The sequence below is a fragment of the Hemiscyllium ocellatum genome, chromosome 39 (genome assembly GCF_020745735.1).
Source record: "Hemiscyllium ocellatum isolate sHemOce1 chromosome 39, sHemOce1.pat.X.cur, whole genome shotgun sequence".
Classification (NCBI taxonomy): domain Eukaryota; kingdom Metazoa; phylum Chordata; class Chondrichthyes; order Orectolobiformes; family Hemiscylliidae; genus Hemiscyllium; species Hemiscyllium ocellatum.
In genome coordinates this window covers 40000064-40023022 of record NC_083439.1, presented here as the reverse complement: position 1 = coordinate 40023022, position 22959 = coordinate 40000064, and the positions used below count along the sequence as shown (strand labels likewise).

The 22959-nt window shown below is 41.4% G+C and overlaps 1 protein-coding gene across 1 annotated transcript in view; it reads left to right on the top strand.

The window, feature by feature from the left end:
• Window positions 1–22959, top strand: part of snrpa1 (small nuclear ribonucleoprotein polypeptide A') — a 34337-nt gene that overhangs the window by 2421 nt on the left and 8957 nt on the right. The window contains exons 3-7 of the mRNA XM_060853039.1: window positions 2439–2517; window positions 4273–4319; window positions 8592–8694; window positions 17408–17487; window positions 17851–17926. Of these exons, the coding sequence (XP_060709022.1) occupies window positions 2439–2517; window positions 4273–4319; window positions 8592–8694; window positions 17408–17487; window positions 17851–17926 (385 nt within the window). The remainder of the gene's footprint in view (window positions 1–2438; window positions 2518–4272; window positions 4320–8591; window positions 8695–17407; window positions 17488–17850; window positions 17927–22959) is intronic.

Below are 22959 nucleotides of genomic sequence, written 5' to 3'. Positions count from 1 at the left end.
CCTCGTATCTCCAATCAATTGTGCAAGTTCTAAACCAGATCACTAATTTGTAAATGCTCACTTCTGTTAGGGGTTACTCCACACATTCAAATGTGGGTATTCCTTACTTCAACTGCACATGGAAGCAAACTGTATAAATGTCACTGAAATGTTTATTCATAACTACCCATGATATGTATTGGTTAAACCAACCAAACTGAGGAATAAATCAGCTTGAAAGGCTGAACCTCCCCCCACCCCCCCAAAAAAATTGCATGGAAGCACAGAAATGTACAGCACTGAGAAAGAGCCTTCAGTTCAACTCCTCCATTCTGACCAGATATCCTAACCTAATCTAGTCTCATGTGCCAGCACTTGACCACATCCCTCTAAACCTTTCCTATTCATGTACCCATCCAGATGTCTTTTAAATGCTGTAATTGTACCAGCCTCCACCACTTCCTCTGGCAGCTCATTCCATGCATGCACCACCATTTATCTGAAAAAGTTGCCCTTTAGATTCCTTTTAAATCTTTTTTCCCTTTCACCCAAAACCTATGCCCTCTACCCCAGGGAAAATACTTTGTTTAATTATCCTATCCACGCCCCTCATGATTTTACAAACCTGTATAAGGTCACCCCTCAGCCTCTGTTCCAGGGAAAACAGTCCCAGCTTATTCAGCCTCTCCCTATAGCTCAAACCCTCCAACCCTGGCAACATCTATGTAAATCGTTTCTCAACCCTTTCACGTTTCACAACATTCTTCCTATAGAAGGAAGAGCAGAATTGCACACAATATTCCAAAAATGGCATAACCAATGTCCTGTATAGCAGCTACATGACCTCCCAACTCCGATGCTCTGGTCAGTAAAGGAAAGCATACCAAATGCTGCCTTCACTACCTGCGACTCCATTTTCAAGGAACTACGAACCTGCACTCCAAGGTCTTTTTGTTTAGGAACGCTCCCTGGGACCTTACCATTTAGTGTATAACCCCTGCTGTAATTTGCCTTTCCAAAATACAGCACCTCACACTTATCTAAATTAAACTCCATCTTCTATCCCTCGGCCTTTTGGCCCATCTGATCAAGATCCAATTGTACTCTGAGGTAACCTCCTTCGCTTTCCAAAACATCTCCAATTTTGGTGTCACCTGCAAACTTAACTATACCTCATATGTTCACATCCCAATGATTTACATAAATGACAAAAAGCAATGGATCCAGCACTGATCCTTGTGGCACACCATTGGTCACTTCTCCAGTCTGAAAGGCAACCCTCTATCACCATCATCTGTCTTCTACCTTCAATATTTTTATTACTTTATACAATAACTGGTTGAAATTGTTCTAATCTTTTATATTGAGGTAGATGATTTAGCATTGTAAGAAGCTAAAAGAAACTGATGCACAATTGAGATTTCAAAATTTGTCAAATTTTTCATTATTAAAACCAAAATGCCAACTCATGTTTCAAACCACCTTGCAGCAATGCAAATAAGATTATTTTAAAAATGGCTACAACTTGTTTCATGCTGATTTCCAAAAGCATCATTATCCCATCACAGGACCACAAACCTTAATACCTGATGCTTTTTTACTATCGCCATCCATGTCCTGTTTCCCATTTACTAGTGTAACCAGACCTCCATAATTTGAACTCTTACCAAGTTATTTGTGTACCTGTTTTGGCTGTGGTTCCAGACCAGAGCAATCACTTCCATTTTTGCTGTTTTTTAAAAAATCTTTTCTCTTCACCCTGCTAGATGTGCATCTCATAGAGTCATACAGTGTGGAAGCAGACGTTTTAGTCCAACCAGCCTGTGAAGATCATAATCCCAAACTAAACTAGTCCCACCTTCATGAGCTTATAATTTTCCAAACATTTCTTAATCGTGTACTTATCTAAATGTCCTTTAAATGTTATAACTAAACCTGCATCTATCATTTCGTGCCTTTCTGCATTCCTAATTCCATGTCCCAAACTTTCTGTGCTTTTTGGCCTTCCTGCTGTCCCCAGAGCTCCCAGATAATGCACCCTCAGCCCCCAAGGCTGAATATTCTAGTACCTCCTAGTCACAATTGCTGAATCAACAAAAATCCCTTACCTTGCTTTTTCAGACTTTTGCGAGGAATATTGAGTTTTGTAAAGTTTGTTTCTGGAGGGTGGAATATTGGTTTTAGTGAAGGCAAACCTGCTAAACGAGTCTTGCTATTGATGTCTGAATAAGCAGTCTGTAAGAAACTTTGCAGTTGACTGTTTAACATCTGTCGGCTGTATCGCATTAGAGCATAGGATACTTCAAAAAAATCCAGGAATGCTTTACAATTTTGAGACTATATCAAGTCAATGTCTTTTTCAACAATGTTGAAGTACTGTGCAAAGTGTTAGCAGAAGGATTTTTAAAAGGCGACGTGGAAGGGTGTTGAACAGTTTTTAAATTCAGTCTTTGCTTCAGTCGGATAGGTGAAGGTCTCGAGCAGGCGTTGCCCAATCTGCGGGAGTTGGTACTCACCAACAACAATTTACAGGAGCTGGTAAGTTGCACATGTTTTTGAAATGTGATTAACACGAATGGTGTCAACAATATGCAACAATACTCAGTCTCCCCTGTTCTGAATTACTCTGCCGCATCCTTGACAATCTCATGTTTCTTGATGCATTTGAAAGGTCCACTCAGATAATGGAGCGTTCCACTGCTGGTCTGGCAGGCATGATGGTGGCGCTCCAATTAGAACATTGTTGGTTCAAGTCCCACTCCAGAGACCTTGATGAAGAATCTAGGCTGTATATTTCTCAGGGAATGGTCTGGTGTCAGTTATGCAATATTTTGGATTAGATGTTCAATGGGGCTTCTGGTTCTCACTGTTAAAGATCCATTTGAAGTAGGGAAGGGCCACTTTGGTTATGGCTCATACTTCGCTCCTCAAACACAAATCCAGATGCTCATTATTACTTTGCTATGTGTAAAAACTTGCCGTGAGGAAACTGGTTTTACCAAACTACACCTGTAAATACTCCTTTGGAATGCCAAAGATTATTAAGTGACTTATGTAAATGCATATTTATTTTGTTCCTTTAAACTTGGATTAAAATTTTTCTACAATTTTGCATCCACTGATTGGAGAAATTCTCATGGTAGTTCCATTGGAAAATTTGAATGGATCAGATAACCAATGGCACATATATAAATAAATATATGTATGAAAAGATGTGCAAAACAGTCTATTAATGATTTTTTACATTTTTTCCATAATATGATTTTCAATAGCGTCAGGTTGCAGAGGAATACAGCTATTGCGTTGCACCAGGACAACTTGTGTAATACTGGGGCAAAACTTCAGGAGAGCAGGTTTCATAGATCAAGTTTATATTTCCACTTACAGAAAATTAAAATGCGATCTAACTGAGATGCTGTAGATGATTAAAGGATTATGACGAGAAATTATTCCCTTAGTTGGAGAGTCCATATGAAGGGGACATAACCTTTAAAATTAGAGCCAGGAAGTTTGATGTCAGGAAGCTCTTTACTCAGGATGGGAATCTGGAATCCTCCCATGAAAGGTTGGAAGTCACTTGAGAGTTTCTGCTGTGAGACATGTAAGGTTTTGCTGTGCAAGGAAATTGGGGAGTATGGAACTGAGTTTGGTAACTGAAGTTTAGATGAAGATAAAGCATTATCTAATTTAGTGGAGCAGGTTCTTTATGCTGTTTTTTGTTTAGATTTAACCTATTTTTCTAGCCAATCTGATCATATATGTTGTTACACACCTTTGGAGTAGGTGTAGCTTCAACCCTGGCCCCTCTGCCCACGAGTACGGATGCTACCACTGCACCACAAGAGTGCCCTAAAATATAATTTCTATATATCTCAGACAGTAACTTGTATCACAGAAAGATATTTTCTAATCAACATGTTCAAGTGGGGCAAGTAGAACTTGAACCCAGGCCTCCTAGATCAGAGATAGTGTCACTATCACTGTCACAAGAACCCCTATGTTTTTTATTTAACTTACTTTTCTAACTAATCTGTTCAGAGATGTTATTACACACCTCTGGAGCAGGTGGGACTTGAAGCTGGGTCTCTTGGTCCAAGAGTAAGGACTCTACCATTGTGCCACACAAAGGCCCTTTCTCTATGCTGCATACCTTCCTGTCCTTACGAGTAACAGCTGGTGGATATAATACGGGTTTTTCAATTGTGCAGTATAAGCTCAAAATGTAACTCTCATTCTACCATCCATTTGGGAATTTTATCAATGTTTCTTCTCATCTTCTCTCTGTCCCTACAGGGTGATCTAGATACGCTTTCAACCATCAAATCTCTTACATTCCTGAGGTGAGTTGGCTTGCTGCCATTTATTTACCCGTGGCATGTGGATATTTTGTTTGACATACATTCTATGAGAATGTGTTTGGGTCTTGATGGGAGCCGCGCAAGCCAGCATTCTGTCACAGGTTTTTCTCTCTTTAATCTGTTTTACTGGTGACTCCTACATATAACTATGTTTAAGCTTTTTGCCGGGGCTGTGTCTGAAATAGCTTCTGAGGTTGTTAATATACTTGCTATTTGTCACAATGCAAAAGCTGTCTAACAGGAGACATCTGGTCATGATGGGCACATATAAACTGGAATTGCACCACATAATGTCTTTCTCCCAGTTCCTCCCCTAATCAAATATCCATTTTGCTCTTTTAAGTGTATCTTGTTTGGTTGTGTTTCAGAATGGTGTGTTTAGTGGATCATTTTATAAAGATTGAAGTTACTGGAAAGTTAAAATCTCTAATAATGAAAAATAGTATCACCTTGCTGTGGTTAGAATTGTATCAAACTGGCTCCTACTGGCTGAGATGAATACAAAGAAAATGTTTTTTGCACCAAGAACAAAAAATCCTGAAGTTACCAGGATCCCAAAACCTCATTAATACAGTTGTGTCAGATCCCTAATTTAACTATGGAAGGGCAGATTGGTCCTGAAATTCTGAGACTGTCATATGCTACAATGCCAGTAGATGGTAATGTTACACTTTACACACTTCTGATCATGGTTCTTTCCACCCGAGTCCTTTGCATAGCTTATTTTAAGATGAACAAACAACCATTAACTAAATCTGCTTGGTTCACTTTGATCTACAGAATTCTGTTCACATGATGTAAGTAAGCCATGTGTTCATCTGTTATGTTGATATCTAGATAATAGTACTTCCGTAGTGAGCATTCTGTCCTACCACATTTTAAGCTTCTTATTGAATCCTGTCTGGTCAACATCTGTGGTTCCTGCACAGCATCTTTCTTACTGCAGCTTTCTACACCAACCCATTACAAAGTTATTAATTTATGCCCTGGTGTAGATGGATTATCTTACAAGCAAAGGCTAAGCAGTTTGGGATTCTACTCTCAGGAATTTCGAAGAATATATGTGGTTCTTATGGGGTTTGACAGTGACTCAGTGGCTAGCACTGCTGCCTTACAACGCAAGGGACGTGGGTTTGATTCCACCCTCTACCTGTGTGGAGTTTTCTCCCACAGTGCAAAGATGTGCAGGTTAAGTGGACTGCCCATGCTACATTGCCATAGTGTCTGGGGTGTGCAGGTTAGGTAGATTAGCTAGAGTTACAGGGATAGGGTAGGAAGGTGGTTTTGGATAGGGTGATGTTTGGTGAGTTGGTATAGAGATAAATTCTTGATCAGTAAGGGAATCAAAGATTGCAGAGAAAGGGCAGGGAAACGGATATGAGGGATATTGTATCAGGCATGAATGGCCCAGCAGGTTCGAGCGACTGAGTGGCCGACTCCTGTTGCTATTTCTTCTGGTCTTGTATTCTGTTATAAGTTGTTTTCTGGCTGTCAGGTGTACCTCAGCAGCTAGCATCCTAACTCCTATGAGACAAAAGCTAATGAGTTTTAGTTAAACATGAAGATTTGAATGCAAAACTTAAGGCTGACACTCGTTCACAGACAGAGGAATCTCTGCCACTTGGCTAAATTCTTCCCTTTTAGTATTTTCCTGACCCCCTCAGCTACCACCACTGCTGACGCAGCCAGAGTGCAGAGTTTCAGACCAGAATACCTCTTTCAGGAGCAGATCTGGAGATGTTGCTACTCAGCTGCTGTTTATGGTCACGACTCGGGCCACTTTGCGTCATAGGCAGCTGCACTGATAATAGTGGCTGGTTCCCCCTTTAGCTGCTCCGGGCTGACAGCAGAGGCAGCATGGCCACCAAATAGTTCACCCGCCATTGTTGTATCCAGTTACAGTTTGAAAATGCTGTGTCTTCTGCATATCAATGGCACCATCTCCTTTTGGACACAAGGATGGTAAAGTGAGGTGGCAATTTAGGGTTGAGAGAAGGTCATTGGGGTTGGGGTGACAGGTTTTTGAGGGAATATTCTAGAATATGCAAAATAGGAACATTACAAGAAAGGAAAAATTTGAAGGACACACCATCCATACTTAAAAAATAGTTTGAACAAAGAACAATACAGCTCTGCGCTGACACATTTTGCCCCTCTGTACTAAACCTGTCTTCTCTTAGAGGGTCCATATCTCTCTCTCCCCTTCTTATTCATAAATTCCTCCAGGTGCATCTTGAATGCTGTTATTGTGTCTGCTTCCACCACCTCTTCTAGCAGTGTATTCCAGACACTCACCACCCTTTGTGTGTAAAACCTGTCTGGCACATTTCTTTTAAATATTCCCCACCTCCGCACCTTATAATTGACACCTCTACATTGGGAAAAAGTCTTATAATTTCCACTCTATTCACGCCATTCACAATCTTATAAACTTTTATCAGGAGTCATATCAGACTTCAAGAAAAAGCATATAATTTTGTGAAGATGGGTGGCAAAGAATTACTAAAAGATTAAGGAGGCAAAGTTCAAATATGAAAGAAGACCAACTGGAAATATAAGACATAGGAGCGGAATTAGGTCATTTGAGTCTGCTCCGCAATGTGATCATGGTTGATGTTTCTTTACCCCATTTGCCTGCCTTTTCCCTGAAACCCTTGATTTCTTTAGCAATCAAAAGTCTATCAATCCCTGTCTGAAATACACTCAATGACTTGGCCTCCACAGCCATCTGTGGCGGTGAGTTCCACAGATTAACAATCCTCTCTGGTTGAAGAAATTCCTCCTCAACCCAGTTCCAAGGTGTTGTCCCTTTAGGCTGAGGCTGTGCTGTCAAGTCCTAATCTCTCCTACTCGTTGAAATGTCTCCACATCCACAGTCAGTATTCTACAGGTTTCAACCAGATTCCCCTATAATCCTTCTAAACTCTATCAAGTACAGACCTAGAGTCCTCAACAACTCCTATAATAAGCCCTTCATTCCCAGGATCATTCTTTTAAACCTTCTTTGGACTTTGTCCATTGCCAGCTGAGATATGGGGCCCAGAGTTGTTCACAATATTCCAAATGTGGCCTCAGCAATATATTCCTGCTCTTGTATTCTAGCTCTCTTGAAATGAATGGTAACATTGCATTTATCTTCCTAACTGCCAGTGGAATCTGCAAGTTAATTTTTAGAGTCCTGAATTAGTACTCCCAAGTCCTTTAGATTTCTATGCCACTTCTTTCTGCAAAGCCTTTTACTTTCCCACATTGAATTTCATCTGCCACTTCTTTGCCCTGTATCCAAGCCTGTCCAAGTTTTTATGCAGTCTCCTCACTTCCTTAGCACTACTTGTCCCTCCATCTAGCTTTGTGTCATCTGCAAACTTGGCAACAATTCCCTCAGTTCCTTTGTCCAAGTCATTAATGCATGACATGAATAGTGTGGTCCCAACACAGACCCCTTTGAAACTGTACTAGTCATGGGCTGCCCTCTTTATCTTTGCCTTCTTGCCAGTCAGTTAATCTCTGTCCACTGCAATACCTTGCCCCTAGCCCCATGGGCCCTTAGCTTATTTAGCAGCCCCCTGTGTGGCACCTTGTCAGAGGCCTTCGGGAAATCGAAATAGATACAGACCACTGGCTCTCCTTTGTCCAACTTGCTCATTACCACCTCCAAAAGATTTAACAGATTTGTCAGACATGATGAAGCCATGCTGATTCAGTTCTTATTTTACCATGCACTTCCAAGTGGATTAGTTTCTATACAGTGTGGAAACAGGCCCAACAAGTTCACACCAACTCTCGGAAGAGTAATCCACCCAGACCCATTTCCCTGTGACTCATGCACATAACACTATGGGCAGTTTAGCATTGCTAATTCACCTGACCTGCATATCTTTGGACTGTGGGAGGAAACTGGAGCACCCAGAGCAAACCCGTGCAGACTTGGGGAGAATGTGCAAACTCCCTACAGACGGTTGTACAAGGCTGGAATCGAACCTAGGTCCCTGGTGTCGTGAGGCAGCAGTGCTAACCATTGAGCCACCGTGCTGCCCCTGCTATCTCATCCTGGATGAGAATCTTTAAAAAAGGAGTTTCTGTATATAAGTTAAAAAGCAAAGAGATATGGAAGCAAGCTTTGGTTGTATAGAAGGTGAGAGAGGAATTAACGTGGAGAGAAGATAGACAAATTGAACTGATATCCTGCATCAGTCCTTATTGTAGTGGATACAGATACAAAGAGTTTATATAATGAGTATGGTTAATTTACAGCATCCTGAGGAACCCAGTAACAAGCAAGAAGCATTATCGTCTATATGTGATCCATAAAGTTCCACAGGTCAGAGTCCTGGATTTCCAGAAAGTGAAACTGAAGGTATGATTCAGACCAACTGCAGCAACACATTTTGGTCGCATTGTTTGCTGCTGTAAATCTTTGTTTCCATGGAATATTCTGTCTTTTTTTAGGGAAGAAACTTGTTCGTTTTTGGTTTTGTGCATTTCTTGAAGTGTGCAGTTATGGCTCTTCTGAAATCTTAAGGATGGAAAAAAATTGATACCTGAATGCAAAGTTTCCTTGAGATTTTTCCTTATTCACTAGATTAGAATTATAAAATGAAAATTCATTATAGTCCACTCTTCTCTCCACTATTTTTTTTTAGATTAGATTACTTACAGTGTGGAAACAGGCCCTTCGGCCCAACACGTCCACACCGATCCTCCGAAAAGCAACCCACCCAGACCCATTCCACTACATTTATCCCTTCACCTAACACGGCCAATTCACCTAACCTGCACATGTTTGGACTGTGGGAGGAAACCGGAGGTAATCCACACAGACAAAGCGAGAATATGCAAACTCCACACAGACAGTTGCCTGAGGTGGGAATTCAACCCAGGTTTCTGGCGCAGTGAGGCAGCAGTGCTAACCACTGTCCCACCCCAATCTTGCCCAATCTTATTTCCATTCTCCTCTTAAATCTTAATATCCTATCCAGCCTAATTCCTCTCTTGAGTACTCTTCCCTTTAAACACTTTCCAATTCATCTCATAAAGGATTTAATTCAGCAAGAGTTTGCTTCAGTGTACTCTACATTATGATAATGTGTGTAACAGAATTCTTTTGCAATTTCCCTTAATTTAAAAAAAATTAAATCTTAAATTTTATCCTCATTGAAATCTCAGTGACAAGTGAAATCAATTAATTCCTGTGTTTTGTTAGAAGTTTCTGTACTCTTGATTACCTGTTCTAATCTGCCTTTGTGATAGGTAGTGTCCCGGAGAACCTGTGCTGCTCCATTGCTTCCACATCTTCCTTATGATAAGGCACCAGATTTGCAAATATTCCACCTGTAGTATTGTTCAAATTCACCCCAGCCCCTGATTTGCTGCGATGTTTGGTTCAAAATCATAAATACTGCCATACCATATTTAGTAACCTAGATGTCCGCACACAAAACCTCCTCTTCATTAATGTAAATTTATGTTCACCTAGCTTACTAAGCCAACCTAACTTGAAGTGACCTAATTATGCCATTGTATGGTCCAGTACTTTTCAGACTTTTACACAGGTTTGATCTTGATCTGATTCAACATTATTAGCTTTGCGTACAATGTTTTGATTTTGGTTTATTGTCACATGTACTGAGGTACAGTGAAAAGTGTTGTTTTGCATGCTTTATAGGCACATTGTCCCATACAAATTGCATCATGGTAGCATAACAAAGTGCAGTGTTATAGCCACAGGACAAGATAGAACATAGAAAAATACAGTGCGGTACAGGCCTTTTGGCCCTCAAATCCAAGCCCACCTGACTGACACTAGCCCACTTTCCTCCATATGCCTATCCAATGCCTGTTTAAATGCCCATAAAGTGGGAGAGTCCACCACTGCTACTGGCAGGGCATTCCATGAACTCACGACTTGCTGAGTAAAGAATCTACCCCTAACATCTGTCCTATATCTGCCACCCCTTAATTTAAAGCTATGCCCCCTCGTAATAGCTGACTCCAAACGTGGAAAAAAGTTCTCATGGTCAACCCTATCTAAACCCCTAATCATCTTGTACACCTCTATCAAGTCACCCCTAAACCTTCTTTTCCCCAATGAAAACAGCCCCAAGTGCCTCAGCCTTTCCTCATACGATCTTCAATCTGGATGCAGAGAAAGATCAGAATTACCATTTGAGATGTCTGTTTACAGTCAGTAAGAAGCAGTTATTTTCTACCTGATGGAAGAGGGCGGAAGACATTATAACTGGGGCAGGAGGGGTTTTTGACTGTGTTGCATTTTATAAAGGCCAGAAAAAAATGCCTAAGTCATGACTGAAATGATGCAATCATATGACAGGCATTTTGCATTTTATAGTGATCTTTCTTAAGACATATCTTCCTCTGTTTGTAACTCTAGTTGTAAACATGGGGGAGAGAGAGAGAGCGTGATCCTTTCATACGTGGTGTAGCAGATAGGGCATGGTCTCAAAATGTTGCCCAAACCCTTAATGTTGATGAATGGAACTGAACAATGTGTGCGCTGAAGTGGGGATAAAATGTTTTTCTTCAGGTTGGCAACGTATTAGGCTCCACAGGGAATGTTGCTGAGACTGCAGCTATTTATAATATATAATCATGACTTGAATCAAACAAGTGAGTGTACTGTAGCCAAATTTGTAGATTTCACGAAAATAGGTAAAATATTGAGCAGGGTTAAAGAATAGAATTACTCATTAGTGAGAGAAAAAGAGGGATTGATAACCACCTCCACAGAAATATAGGTGGAAAGGGAACTTGCAAAAGGGATACAAGCAATTTTGAGATACATTGATAGGTTAAGTAAGTGGACAAAAAATTGGCAGATGGTTATCATATCAGAAAATGAGTAATTGTTCATTTTGGAAGGGAAAACATAATATATTATTAAAATGAAGAAAAGCTGCAGCAATCTGCAAAACAAAGGGACTTGGGGTTACTTAGGCACAACACAGAAATATAGCACATTGGTGCAACAGATAATCAGGGAGGCCTTTTTTCAAAAGAGGTTGGAATCTAAAAGTAGGGAACTCTTATTGCAAATGTACCTGGTGTTGGTGAGACCACATCTAGATAACGGGGAGCGGTTTTGGTCCCTTATTTAAAGAAAGATGTCATTTCATTTGCAATTCAGAGAAAATTCTTTAGGATGATCCTTGGTATGGAGAGATTGTCTCTAAGATCGAAAACTAAAACGGACTTTCAAAGAATAAGAGGTGATCTTATTGAAACGTAAATAGCTTGACAGGGTAAGGCTGAGAGGATGTTTCTCCTCACAGGAGAGTCTAGGAATAAAGGGAATGGTGTCAGAATAAGACTGAGATGAGGAGGAATTCCTTCTGAAGGTTGTGAATCTTTGGAATGCCTTGTCATAGAGAATTGTGGGCATAGAGTCTTTCTGTCCAAAGAACAATACAACACTGCAACAGGCCTTCAGCCCTCCAAGCCTGCGCCAACACATCTTGCCCTTCCATACTAGAACTGTCTTCGCTAAAAGGATCTGTATCCCTCTATTCCCTTCCTATTTATGTATTAACCAGGTGTTGCTATAGTGTCTGCTTCCACCACCGTCTCTGGCAGCATGTTATAGGCATTCACCACCCTTTGTGAAAAATGTGTCTTTCATATCCCTTTTAAATTTCTCCCCCTGTACCTTGAACCTGTATCCACTAGTAATTAACCTGTCCACTTTGGGAGAATGCCCCATACTTTCCACCCTTTCCATGCCATGTCCAATATTTTAAATGTGGCCTAACTAAAATTCAAAAAAATCTGCAGCATAACTTGACTACTCAGTGCCACTTCCAATGAAGGCAGGCATGTGGGAAGCTATTTTTAGTGCTTTATCTACCTGCACTGCCACCATCAGTGATCTGTGAGTCTGCACACCCCAATCCCTCTGCATATCAATACTCCTCTAGTGGTTCTACCATTTAGGACAGAGATGAGGAGAAACTTCTTCATCCAGAGAGTGGTGGCTGTGTGGAATGCTCTGCCCCAGAGGGCAGTGGAGGCCCAGTCTCTGGATTCATTTAAGAAAGAGTTGGATAGAGCTCTAGAAGATAGTGGAATCAAGGGTTATGGAGAGGGCAGGAAGAGGATACTAATTAGGAATGATCAGCCATGATCATATTGAATAGCGGTGCAGGCTCGAAGGGCTGAATGGCCTACTCCTGCACCTATTGTCTATTGTCTATTCATTGTATAATTTCCATCTATACTAGACGTTCCAAAATGCATCACCTCATATTTTTCTGAATTAAACTCCCTCTACCATTTTATTGCCTTTGCTTCCAACTGATCTATATGCAGCTGTGTCCTGTGACAATCTTCCTCACTATCCACAACTCCATCAATCTTTGTATTGTCTGCAAATTTACTAATTAGATCAGCTATATTTTCCTCCAAATCATTTATGTAGATCACTTTATGTAGGTCCCAACACTTATCCCTGTGGAGCACCATGAGTCACAACCTCCATTCCAAAAAGCATCTTTCCACCACTACCCTCTGTCTGTTATGACTAAGCCAGTTCTGTATCGATCGTGCCAGCTCACTGTGACCTCACCTTTTGTACCGGTCTGCCATGACGGACCTTGTCAAAGGCTTTATTGAAGTCTATATAGACAACATCAACAACTTTTCCCTTATCAGTCACCTTTGTCACCTCCTCAAAAAACTTGATCAAGTTAGTGAGGCATGGCCACCCCCCACAAAATCATGCTGTCTGTCGCTAATAGGGACCTAGGTTCAAATCCTGCCATGGCAGATGGTGGAATTTGAATTCAGTTTTTAAAAAATCTGGATTGAAGAGTCTAATGATAACCATCAATCCATTGTCGAAAAAATGCATCTAGTTCAGTAATGATGTTTAGGGAAGGAAACCACCATCCTTACCTGGTCTGGCCTACATGTGGCCTACAGGCACACAGCAATGTGGTTGACTCTTAACTGCCCTCTCGGGAATTCGGGATGAGCAATAAATGCTGGCCTAGCCAGTGACGCCGTCATCCAGTGAATGAATTAAAACAAAAAGTCCAATCGCTTCCAAATATAGAACTTGTCCCTGAGAGTCTTTTCCAATAATTTCCCTACACTGACATGAGACTCACAGATCTCTAAATTCCAGGATTATTCCTGGTGCCCTTCTTATACAATGGCTATTCTCCAGTCCTCTGGGACCTCGCCTGTTGCTAGATTGATAAACATCTCTGTATTCTATGTTCCAGCAATTTGTTCGCTTGCCTCCCTCAATATTCTAGGACAGGTCCCATCAGAATCTGGGGACCTAGCTACCTTAAACCTTTTTAAGAAACACAACAACTCTTCCTTTTTAATAGCAACTTGGCTTAGAAATTTGGCACACTGAAAATGTGTTGCTGGAAAAGCGCAGCAGGTCAGGCAGCATCCAAGGAGCAGGAGATTCGACGTTTCGGGAATAAGTCCTTCTTCAGGAATCTTCCTGAAGAAGGGCTTATGCCCAAAACGTCGAATCTCCTGTTCCTTGGATGCTGCCTGACCTGCTGCGCTTTTCCAGCAACACATTTTCAGGTCTGATCTCCAGCATCTGCAGACCTCACTTTCTCCTCCTTAGAGATTTGACAGTCCCTTCCCTGAAATCATCCTCCACCAATTCTTTGTCTTTGGTGAATACAAAGTATTCGTTTAGTACCTCACCAACCTAGTCATAGCATCATAGTCATAGAGATGTACAGCATGGAAACAGACCCCATGGTCCAACTCGTCCATGCCGACCAGATATCTGATTCTAATCCATGCCCAATTGCCAGCTTTTAGCCTATATCCCTCTAAACCCTTCCTATTCATGTACCCATTCAGATGCCTTTTAAGTGCTGTAATTGTACGAGCCTCCTCCACTTCCTCTGGCAGCTCATTCCACACAAGCACCACCTTCTCTGTGATAAAGTTGCCCCTTAGGTCCCTTTTATATCTTTCCTTTCTCACTGTAAACCTATGCCGTCTAGTACTGGACTCCCCACCCTAGGGAAAAGACCTTGTCTATTTATCCTATCCATGCCACTTGTTATTTTGTAAACCTCTATAATGTCACCCCTCAGCTTCCAATGCTCCAGGGAAAAAAATCCCTACCTATTCAACCCCTCCCTATAGCTCAAATCCTCCAACCCTGGCAACATCCTTGTAAATCTTTTCTCAACCCTTTCACGTTTCACAACATCCCTCCGAGTGGAAGGAGACCAGAACTGCATGAAATATTCCAGCAGTGGCCTAATCAATGTCCTGTACAGCCACAACATGACCTTCCAACTCCTGTACTCAGTACTCTGATCAATAAAGGAAACACCAAACACCATCTTCATTATCCTATCTACCTGCGACTCTAATTTCAAAGAGCTATGAACTTGCACTTTGTTCAGCAGCACTCCCCAGGATCTTACAATTAAGTGTATAAGTCCTGCTCTGATTTGCTTTTCCAAAATGCAGCACCTCACATTTATCTAAACTAAACTCCATCTGCCACTCCTCAGCCCATTGGCCCATGTGATCAAGATCCCATTATACTCTGAGGAAACCTTCGTTGTCCGTTCCACCTCCAATTTTCATGTCATTTGCATCCTTACCAACTGTACCTTCTCTGTTCACATCCAAATCATTATATAAATGATGAAAAGCAGTAGACCCAGCACTGATCCTTGTGGCACACTACCGGTCACAGCCTCCAATCTGAAAGACAATCCTCCACCACCACCCTCTGTTTCTACCTTGAAGCCTCTTCTGGCTTCACAGATAGATTCCCTCCTTTCTCCTTGATTGGACCAACCCTTTCCCTGGCTACCTTCTTGCTTTTTATATATGTATAAAAAGCCTTAGGGTTCTCTTTAATCCTGTTTGCTAACAACTTTACTTGACCCCTTTTAGCCCTTCCAATTCCTTGTTGAAGTCTTTTCCTGTTTTCCTTGTATACTTAAAGGGCATCATCAGTTCCCATCCTCCTAAACCATATATATGCTTCCTTTTACTTTTTGACCAAGGTCATCTCAAGGTTGCCATACCTATCCTTCATTTAGGAATGTGCCATTCCTAAACTCTTAAACACTGCTGTTTAAAATGCTCCCATAGGTCCTCAATTCCTGAAGAAGGGCTTATGCCCGAAATGTTGATTCTCCTGCTCCTCGGATACTGTCTGGCCTGCTGCGCTTTTCCAGCACCACACTTTTCAACTCTGGTCTCCAACATCGGCAGTCCTCACTTTCTCCTAGTTGATCTTAACCTACTGCGAATCCTCTTGCAAGGATGCCTACTTTGAAGAAGCTCTCCTCCTCCTTCGACAAGGATCTCAGTGAATCCCTCTCTCACTGCACCCCCCAGGTCATCTCCTCTGCCCTGAAGCTCTTCAGCCACGCCCTGAAATAGACTCGCTAACACAGCCACATCTCCATTCCGGAAGAAGGGCTTATGCCCGAAACGTCGATTCTCCTGCTCCTCGGATGCTGCCTGGCCTGCTGCGCTTTTCCAGCACCACACTTTTCAACTTCCTTCAATTTAACACCTTCACCCGAAGACTGCTATTATCCCTATCCATGAGTATCTTAAAATTCTCGGTATTATGGTAACTACTCCTGAAATGCTCTCTCATTGAGACTTCATTCACCTGGCTGGGCTCATTTCCCAAAACCAGGTCCAGTATAACCCCTTCCCTGGTTGGACTGTTTACATACTGTGTCAAGAAATACTCTTGAACGGTAATGGTCCTTACGAATTCTGTCCCGTAAAAGCCCTAAGCACGAAGTGAATCCCAGTCGATATAGGAGAAGTTAAAATCACCCACCACAACAACTATGCTGCTTTTACATCTTTCCAAAATCTGTGAACATATGCTTTCCTTTTATTATGTGCTGGCTGTTGGAAGGCCGATAGTACGTCATGATTAAGGCTGAGAGATTTTTGATCAGTAGGTGAAGGGTTTAAGGAAATGGCAGGATGTTGGATCCGCTGTGATCCTACTGACTGGTAGTCCAGCCTCGCTGGGCCAAATAGCCTACTCCTCTGACTATTTCTTATGATCTTCTGATCATTACACCTATGCCGATTGTTGCTAGAGTTCATATTGTTAATAAGTTGTTGATCTTCCCTATAGTTGCATCATTGAGGACTGTTTTTCCATCATAGAACTATTATGTGTTCTTTACTTGAAAATACTTTCAGGCCAATGTTGCAATTTTAAATTATTTGCTATTGTTACCTGCTTGGACCTTACTCAAGGTATTTTACTATGAAAAGTGCACATTGTAATTTGACTGGAGAGGTTTTTTTTCTCTACTATTTTGTTTTTATTTAGTGACTTGGATTGAAAGGCACACTTTAGCCAACTATACCAGGTAGCTGGGTTTTATGCTATGTTGACTGACTTTAATTAGCTAGGCTCACGATGTTATTTCCAGAGTTTCATCTGAGTGTTAAGATATTAAAGCAGATACCTCATTCCTAGAAATTACCAAAATCACATTAAGTAAATAAATCAAGATCCTGATCAATAGCTTTTAGAATAAAGTGGATATTAATTTTTTTAAGCTTGACAGCAGGAACCTGCATTTGTGCAGTGTCTTTAATAAAACATTGCATGACATTTCAGACAGAATAATAAGACAATAATTCTATATTGTGCTGACTTTAAAATCTGCTCTCTATCTTAAATTACTTGTGCTAGATCTTTGACATCTGATTGCTTCCTGTGAAGATATGTTATACTTCGGTTTTATCCACTCGCCTACTTTTTCCCGTAGTCCTTTTTAGAGTCCAACCAATGTTTGTAATTTTTTAGGGCAGGTGGATGTTCAGTGTGAGCTACAGCATGTTTGATCTTCCTGATGACTGAGCAAAGATTTCTTGGAAATTACTCCCACCTTTGTAAATAGTTGCAAGCAGTGGACATTCCTGGGATTCCAATCTGATCCTGTCGCCTTTTGTGCACCCTAGAATAAAGTATAGTGTAGATTATGTCATTGTATTCCTCGAGCTATGGGCAGATGCTACTTGACTGGAAAGAGTCGACTGTAATTGGATGTGATGTATTGCCACAGGAACGTCAGGAAGCGGATCGAATGTTCAAAGGCAAACGTGGGGCGCAACTTGCAAAGGATATTACCAAGAAAACAAAGACGTAAGATACAGATACTAAATTTGACTTGATGTCTTGCCTCAGAAACATGGGCTGGGGTTTAAAGTTAAGATTAAAAAACAGCCCTGATAAAGAAGAGGGCTTTATTTTTTGTGTGGGGAGGGAAAGGTCAGGCTTTCCAAATTGCTGGTTTTTTAAATCATGGTCGAAGTGCTGCCTTTCTAGCACAATATTGTTTCTGAGGGAAGCTGTTTCAAGTAATGCTCTATTACAGGGAGCACTGTAAAATGTATCAGTTTATGAAAAGATCAGATACTGCACTGGTTTTTAAACTTTGTGGCTTTAAAGGTCCAGAGAAGATTTTAGGGAACTCTTAAATGACTGGTTATGTATTTTGTTTTGAAGTTTCACACCAGGTGCAGGATTGTCAGGAGAGAAGAAAAAGACTGGTCCTTCGGCACCTGAAGTAGAAGCAATTAAGGTAAGTTGTATGTGGGTTTGATGGGTAATGTGTTAAGGGTAAAAGCTGGAAATTTGAAATAAAGGGACTGAAGAGAAATGAACAATCATGGGTTAGGTTGTGGAGAGCTACCCTTGGACAGTTGAGAAGGCTTAAAACTTAAGCATTTTACTATTTCTTGAAAATAGTTGAGATCAGAGAGGAGATCATTAAAGCCAGTGCTAGAGTAATGTTGAATTGAGCTTGATGAAAAGATTTTGGGTGAAATGATCAGAGGAAGAGAAGTAAAGTGTGATATTATGTCTTGAAGAGGAGTTTTTATCTTTTTTTTAAATGAAGGTTGAGACGGGTGCCAAATGGTCTGCTCAAAGCTAATAAGGTAAACACATCTCTTAAAACAAAAAAAGTTAGCGTCAGTGTATCTTAATATATTTTTGAGGGGGCTCTGGTGTGGTCCATAATAAAGGTCTATTCTGCCATTCAATTAGATCATAGCTGACTTAATTTGCTCCACTTCTCTTGATATTTTTACCCAGCAAAAATCTACCAGCAAGAGCTTGGTGCCACATGAATAGGATGGAATAATATTTGGTGAATCTAGTAGACATTATGCACATCATTCTCAATATGTTCATGAGTCAGGTACCTTCTTGATTCAGAGTCAGGGCAATTACTGGGCTAAAATAATACCAACTGTATGACCAGCATTGGAGCTGTTAATAGATGAGAGAATATGTATGCAAACACACTTGTATAGAGGCAAATAAAGATCTCTGCTGTTAAAACTTGTGGTCAGTTAAGTGGATGTTAGTCTTAGAATACATTGATCTTATATGTCACTGGCAGTTAGAAGAGGTCTCTATACAGAAATTGTTGTAGCAGGGATAGCTTTGCCACAGAGTGGCTTAGGGAGATGCTAGCCATTTTCACTTCAAAGGTAACTGCATCATGCAAAGTGTGATGTTGTTGGGAGAGGTTGGGGCTCTAGTTTGGGTTCAGTGCAGAGTTATAGGGAAATTGTGAAACTGTGGTATTAACTTGAGAATGATTCAGGGTGACGGGCATTTGGGGTTAGCTAGGGAGCCCATGGATGGGAAAGAGGGTGTTAGGATTACTTGACAGCACAGGTTTTAAGATAGTCATACAGCATGGAAACCGGTCCTTTGGCCCAACTCGTCCATGCCAACCAAGTTTCCTAAACTGAACTGATCCCATTTTCCCATGTTTGTCCCATATTCCTCTAGATCCTTCCTAACCATGTATCTGTCCAAATGTCTTGTGAATGTTATAATTGTACCTACCTCGACCTTGCCTCCAGCAGCTTGTTCCATATATATACCACCTGTGTGAAAAAATTGTCCCTCAGGTACCTTTTATATCTTTCCTCTCTCATCTTAAATCTGTGTCCTCTGGTTTTTGACTCCCCTATTTTGGAGAACAGACCTTGGCTATTCACTTCACCTATGCCCCTCATAATTTTATAAACCTCTATAAGGTCACCCCCTCAGCCTCCTATGATTCAGAGGAAAAGTCCCAGCCTATCCAACCTCTCCTGATAACGCAAACATTTCAGTCTTGGTAACATTCCATAAGTCTTTTTGGTTAACTGGAGAAATTCAATGAAGTCCCTTACACAGTACCTTTCAAACTTCAACCTGTATCATCCGCAAGGATGCGGATAGCAGATGCGTGGAACCACCACTAAGATTCCCTCCCAGGCATTCACCATACTGACTTTGAAATATATCACTATTCCTTCACTGTGGATTTTTTCTGTGTCAAATTGACTGCATTGGCTTAAGAAGGCATCTCACCATCACCTCAAGGACACCAGGGATGTTAAGAGATAAAAACAGCATTCCTGGTTGCGTTGAGAACCAAGGACAGTGTCAGAAATTTAAACGAGACCCTTAAGGAGTGAAAATAGGATACATGTTTTGGTAGATTTTTAGATATCCTGATGAAGGGCTTGTGCCCGAGACATCGAATTTCCGGTTCCTTGGATGCTGCCTGACCTGCTGCGCTTTAACCAGCAACACATTTTCAGCTCTGATCTCCAGCATCTGCAGACCTCACTTTTTACTCGAAGATTTTTAGATATTTCTTTTACAAATGGCAATTGGTAGTATGTAGCTGAAAATTCTAAATGTGAGACTGATTTTATTTTTAAGTGTAGGGATATGGGACAAAGGTGGATAGCTGAGGAACTGCATAATTACTTTGCGTCAGCCTTCACGATGAAAGACACAGTGGAGTGCAGGTTCATAGCTCATTGAAAGTGAAGTCACAGGTACATGGGATGGTGAAGAAGGTGTTTTCCTTTATTGGTCAGAGTATTGAGTACAGGAGTTGGGAGATCATGTTCCTGCTGTACAGGACATTGGTTAGGCCACAGTTGGAATATTGCATGCAATTCTGGTCACCTTCCTATCGGAAGGATGTTGTGAAACTTGAAAGGGTTCAGAAAAGATTTTAAGGATGTTGTCAGAGTTGGAGGAGCTGAGTTATAGGACAGGTTGAATAGGCTGGGGCTGTTTTCCCTGGAGTGTCGGGGGCTGAGGGGCGACCTTATAGAGACTTATAAAATCATTGGATAGGATAAGTAGACAAAGTCTTCCCTGGGGTGGGGGAGTCCAGAGCTAGAGGTCATACCTTTAGGGTGAGAATGGAAAGATATAAAAGAGACTTGAGGGGCAACTTTTTCACACAGACGGTGGTGTGTGTGGAATGAACTGCCAGAGGAAGTGTTGGTTGCTGGTACGATTAAAAAGGAGAGATTATGGGCCGGGTGCTGGCAGGTGGGACTGGATTGGGTTGGGATATCTGGTCGGCATGGATAAGTTGGACCGAAGGGTCTGTTTCCATGCTGTGCATCTCCTTGGCTCTAAATCCCAAAAATACAAAACCACAGAGATGACTACGGTGTCCATCACCAAAGAGAAGGTGCTTGAAAAACTGAAAGGTCTGAAAGTGAATAAATCATCTGGACCAGATGGACTACACGCTAGAGTTCTGATGGAGGTAGCTGAAGAGATAGTGGAAGCTGTGGTGATCTTTCAGGTATCACGAGTCGGGGCGGGGGGTCCCAGATGACTGGAAAATCAGTAATGTAACCCCACTGTTTAAGAAGGGAGCAAGGCAAAAGACAGCAAATTATAGGCCGATTAGCCTGACCTCAGTCGTTGGTAAGATTTTGGAATCCATTGTGAAGGATATGATTTCTGAATACTTGAAAGTGTATGGTAAATTAGGACAAAGTCAGCGTGATTTCCTCAAGAGGAGGTCGTACCCGACAAATCTGCTAGAATTCTTTGAAGAGGTAATGAGCAGGTTAGACCAAGGAGAGCCAATGGATGTCATTTATGTGGAATTCCAGAGGGCCTCTGAGAAGGTGCTGCACAGAAGGCTGCTGAGTAATATGGTGTTAGAGGTCAGGTACTAGCATGGATAGAAGATTGGCTATCTGTCATAAGGCAGAGTAGGGATAAAAGGCTCCTTCTCAGGATAGAAGATGGTGTTGAGTGGTGTTCCACAAGGATCAGTGTTGGGACCAGAACTTTTCACTTTATACATTAATGATCCAGATGAAGGAATGGAGGGCATTATGGCTGAGTTTGCAGATGATACAAAGGTAGTTGGAGGGGCAGGTAGTATTGAGGCAGTGGGGAGGTTTAGGAAAGATTTAGACGGGTTAGGAGAGTGGACATAAAAGTGGCAGGTGAAGCACAATGTGGGAGGTCGTGCATTATGGTGGGACGAATAGAGGCATAGATTGTTTTCGAAATGGGGAGAAAATTAAGAAATCTGAAGTGCAAAGGGTCTTTGGAGTCCTAGTCCAGGATTCTCCCAAGGTAAATTTGCAGGTTGATTTGGTAGTTGGGAAGGCAAATAGTGTTGTCATTCATCTCGAGGACTAGAGTTTAAAGCAGGGATGTACTTCTGAGGCTTTATACAATTCTAGTTAGACCACATTTGGAACATTGTGAGCAGTCTTTAGCCCGATGCATCCTTCCTGAGGCATTGGCCCTGGAGCAGGTCCAGAGGAGGTTCACGAGAATTGTCCCAGGAATGAAAGGTTTAACATATGAGGAACATTTGAGGGCTCTGGGACTATGCTCAATGGAGTTTAGATGGATGAAGGGGGATCTGATTGAAACTTACAGAATACTGAAAGGCCTGGACAGAGTGAACATTGGGAAGATGTTTCCATTGGCAGGAAGACGAGAACAGGGGGCCACAGCCTAACAGTAAAGGGAAGACCATTTAGAACTGAGATAAGGAGAAACTTCTTTAGCCAGAGAGTGGTGAATCTGTGGATTTCATTGCCACAGAAGGCTGTGGAGGCCAGGTCATTGAGTATGTTTGAAACAGATAAGTTTTTGTTTACAAAGGGCTTCAAAGGTTTGGGGAGAAAGCAGGAAAATGGGGTTGAAAACCTATCAGCCATGATTGAATGGCGGAGCAGATGTGATGGAACGAACGTCTAATTTCTGCTCCTATGTCTTATGGTATGAGATTTGATCGCTAGTCGTGTGATCTTATTGAATGGCGAAATAAGCTGAAGTGATTAAATGATTCTGTTTTCCTGTGAACATTGGATGCAGGAATTCTGAATTAAGAAAATCTATAAATATTAAGCTGGTCGGTAGTATTTGAAGGGACCCTTTGTCAGAATAGGGAGTGGTTAGAGATGTAGCAGTTTTTTAAAAGGAAGGTGATGGGAAGAAAGAACAAATGCGAAGGTCTGTGGTAGTGTGGAACGTAGCAGTTAAGTAACAAAGAAATGATGGTGCAAGGCAATGGGAGGTGAATTGCATCAAATACAGAGCACAATGTGTCTAGAGGAGTTGTTCATGTTAAAGCGGAATCATTAGCTATCGGGCAATGGTTATGATTTGAAGTCACACTCCAATTTGAAAAGAATTTAAAACACTGAATTGAAAGATGCAATAATGTTCCTCGAATCTATATTAAACTTCATTTGAAGATGTCTGTGGCAGAGGACAGATTCAGAATGAGCGGAAAGTCAAAGTGATGTGAGATCAGAGGACCGT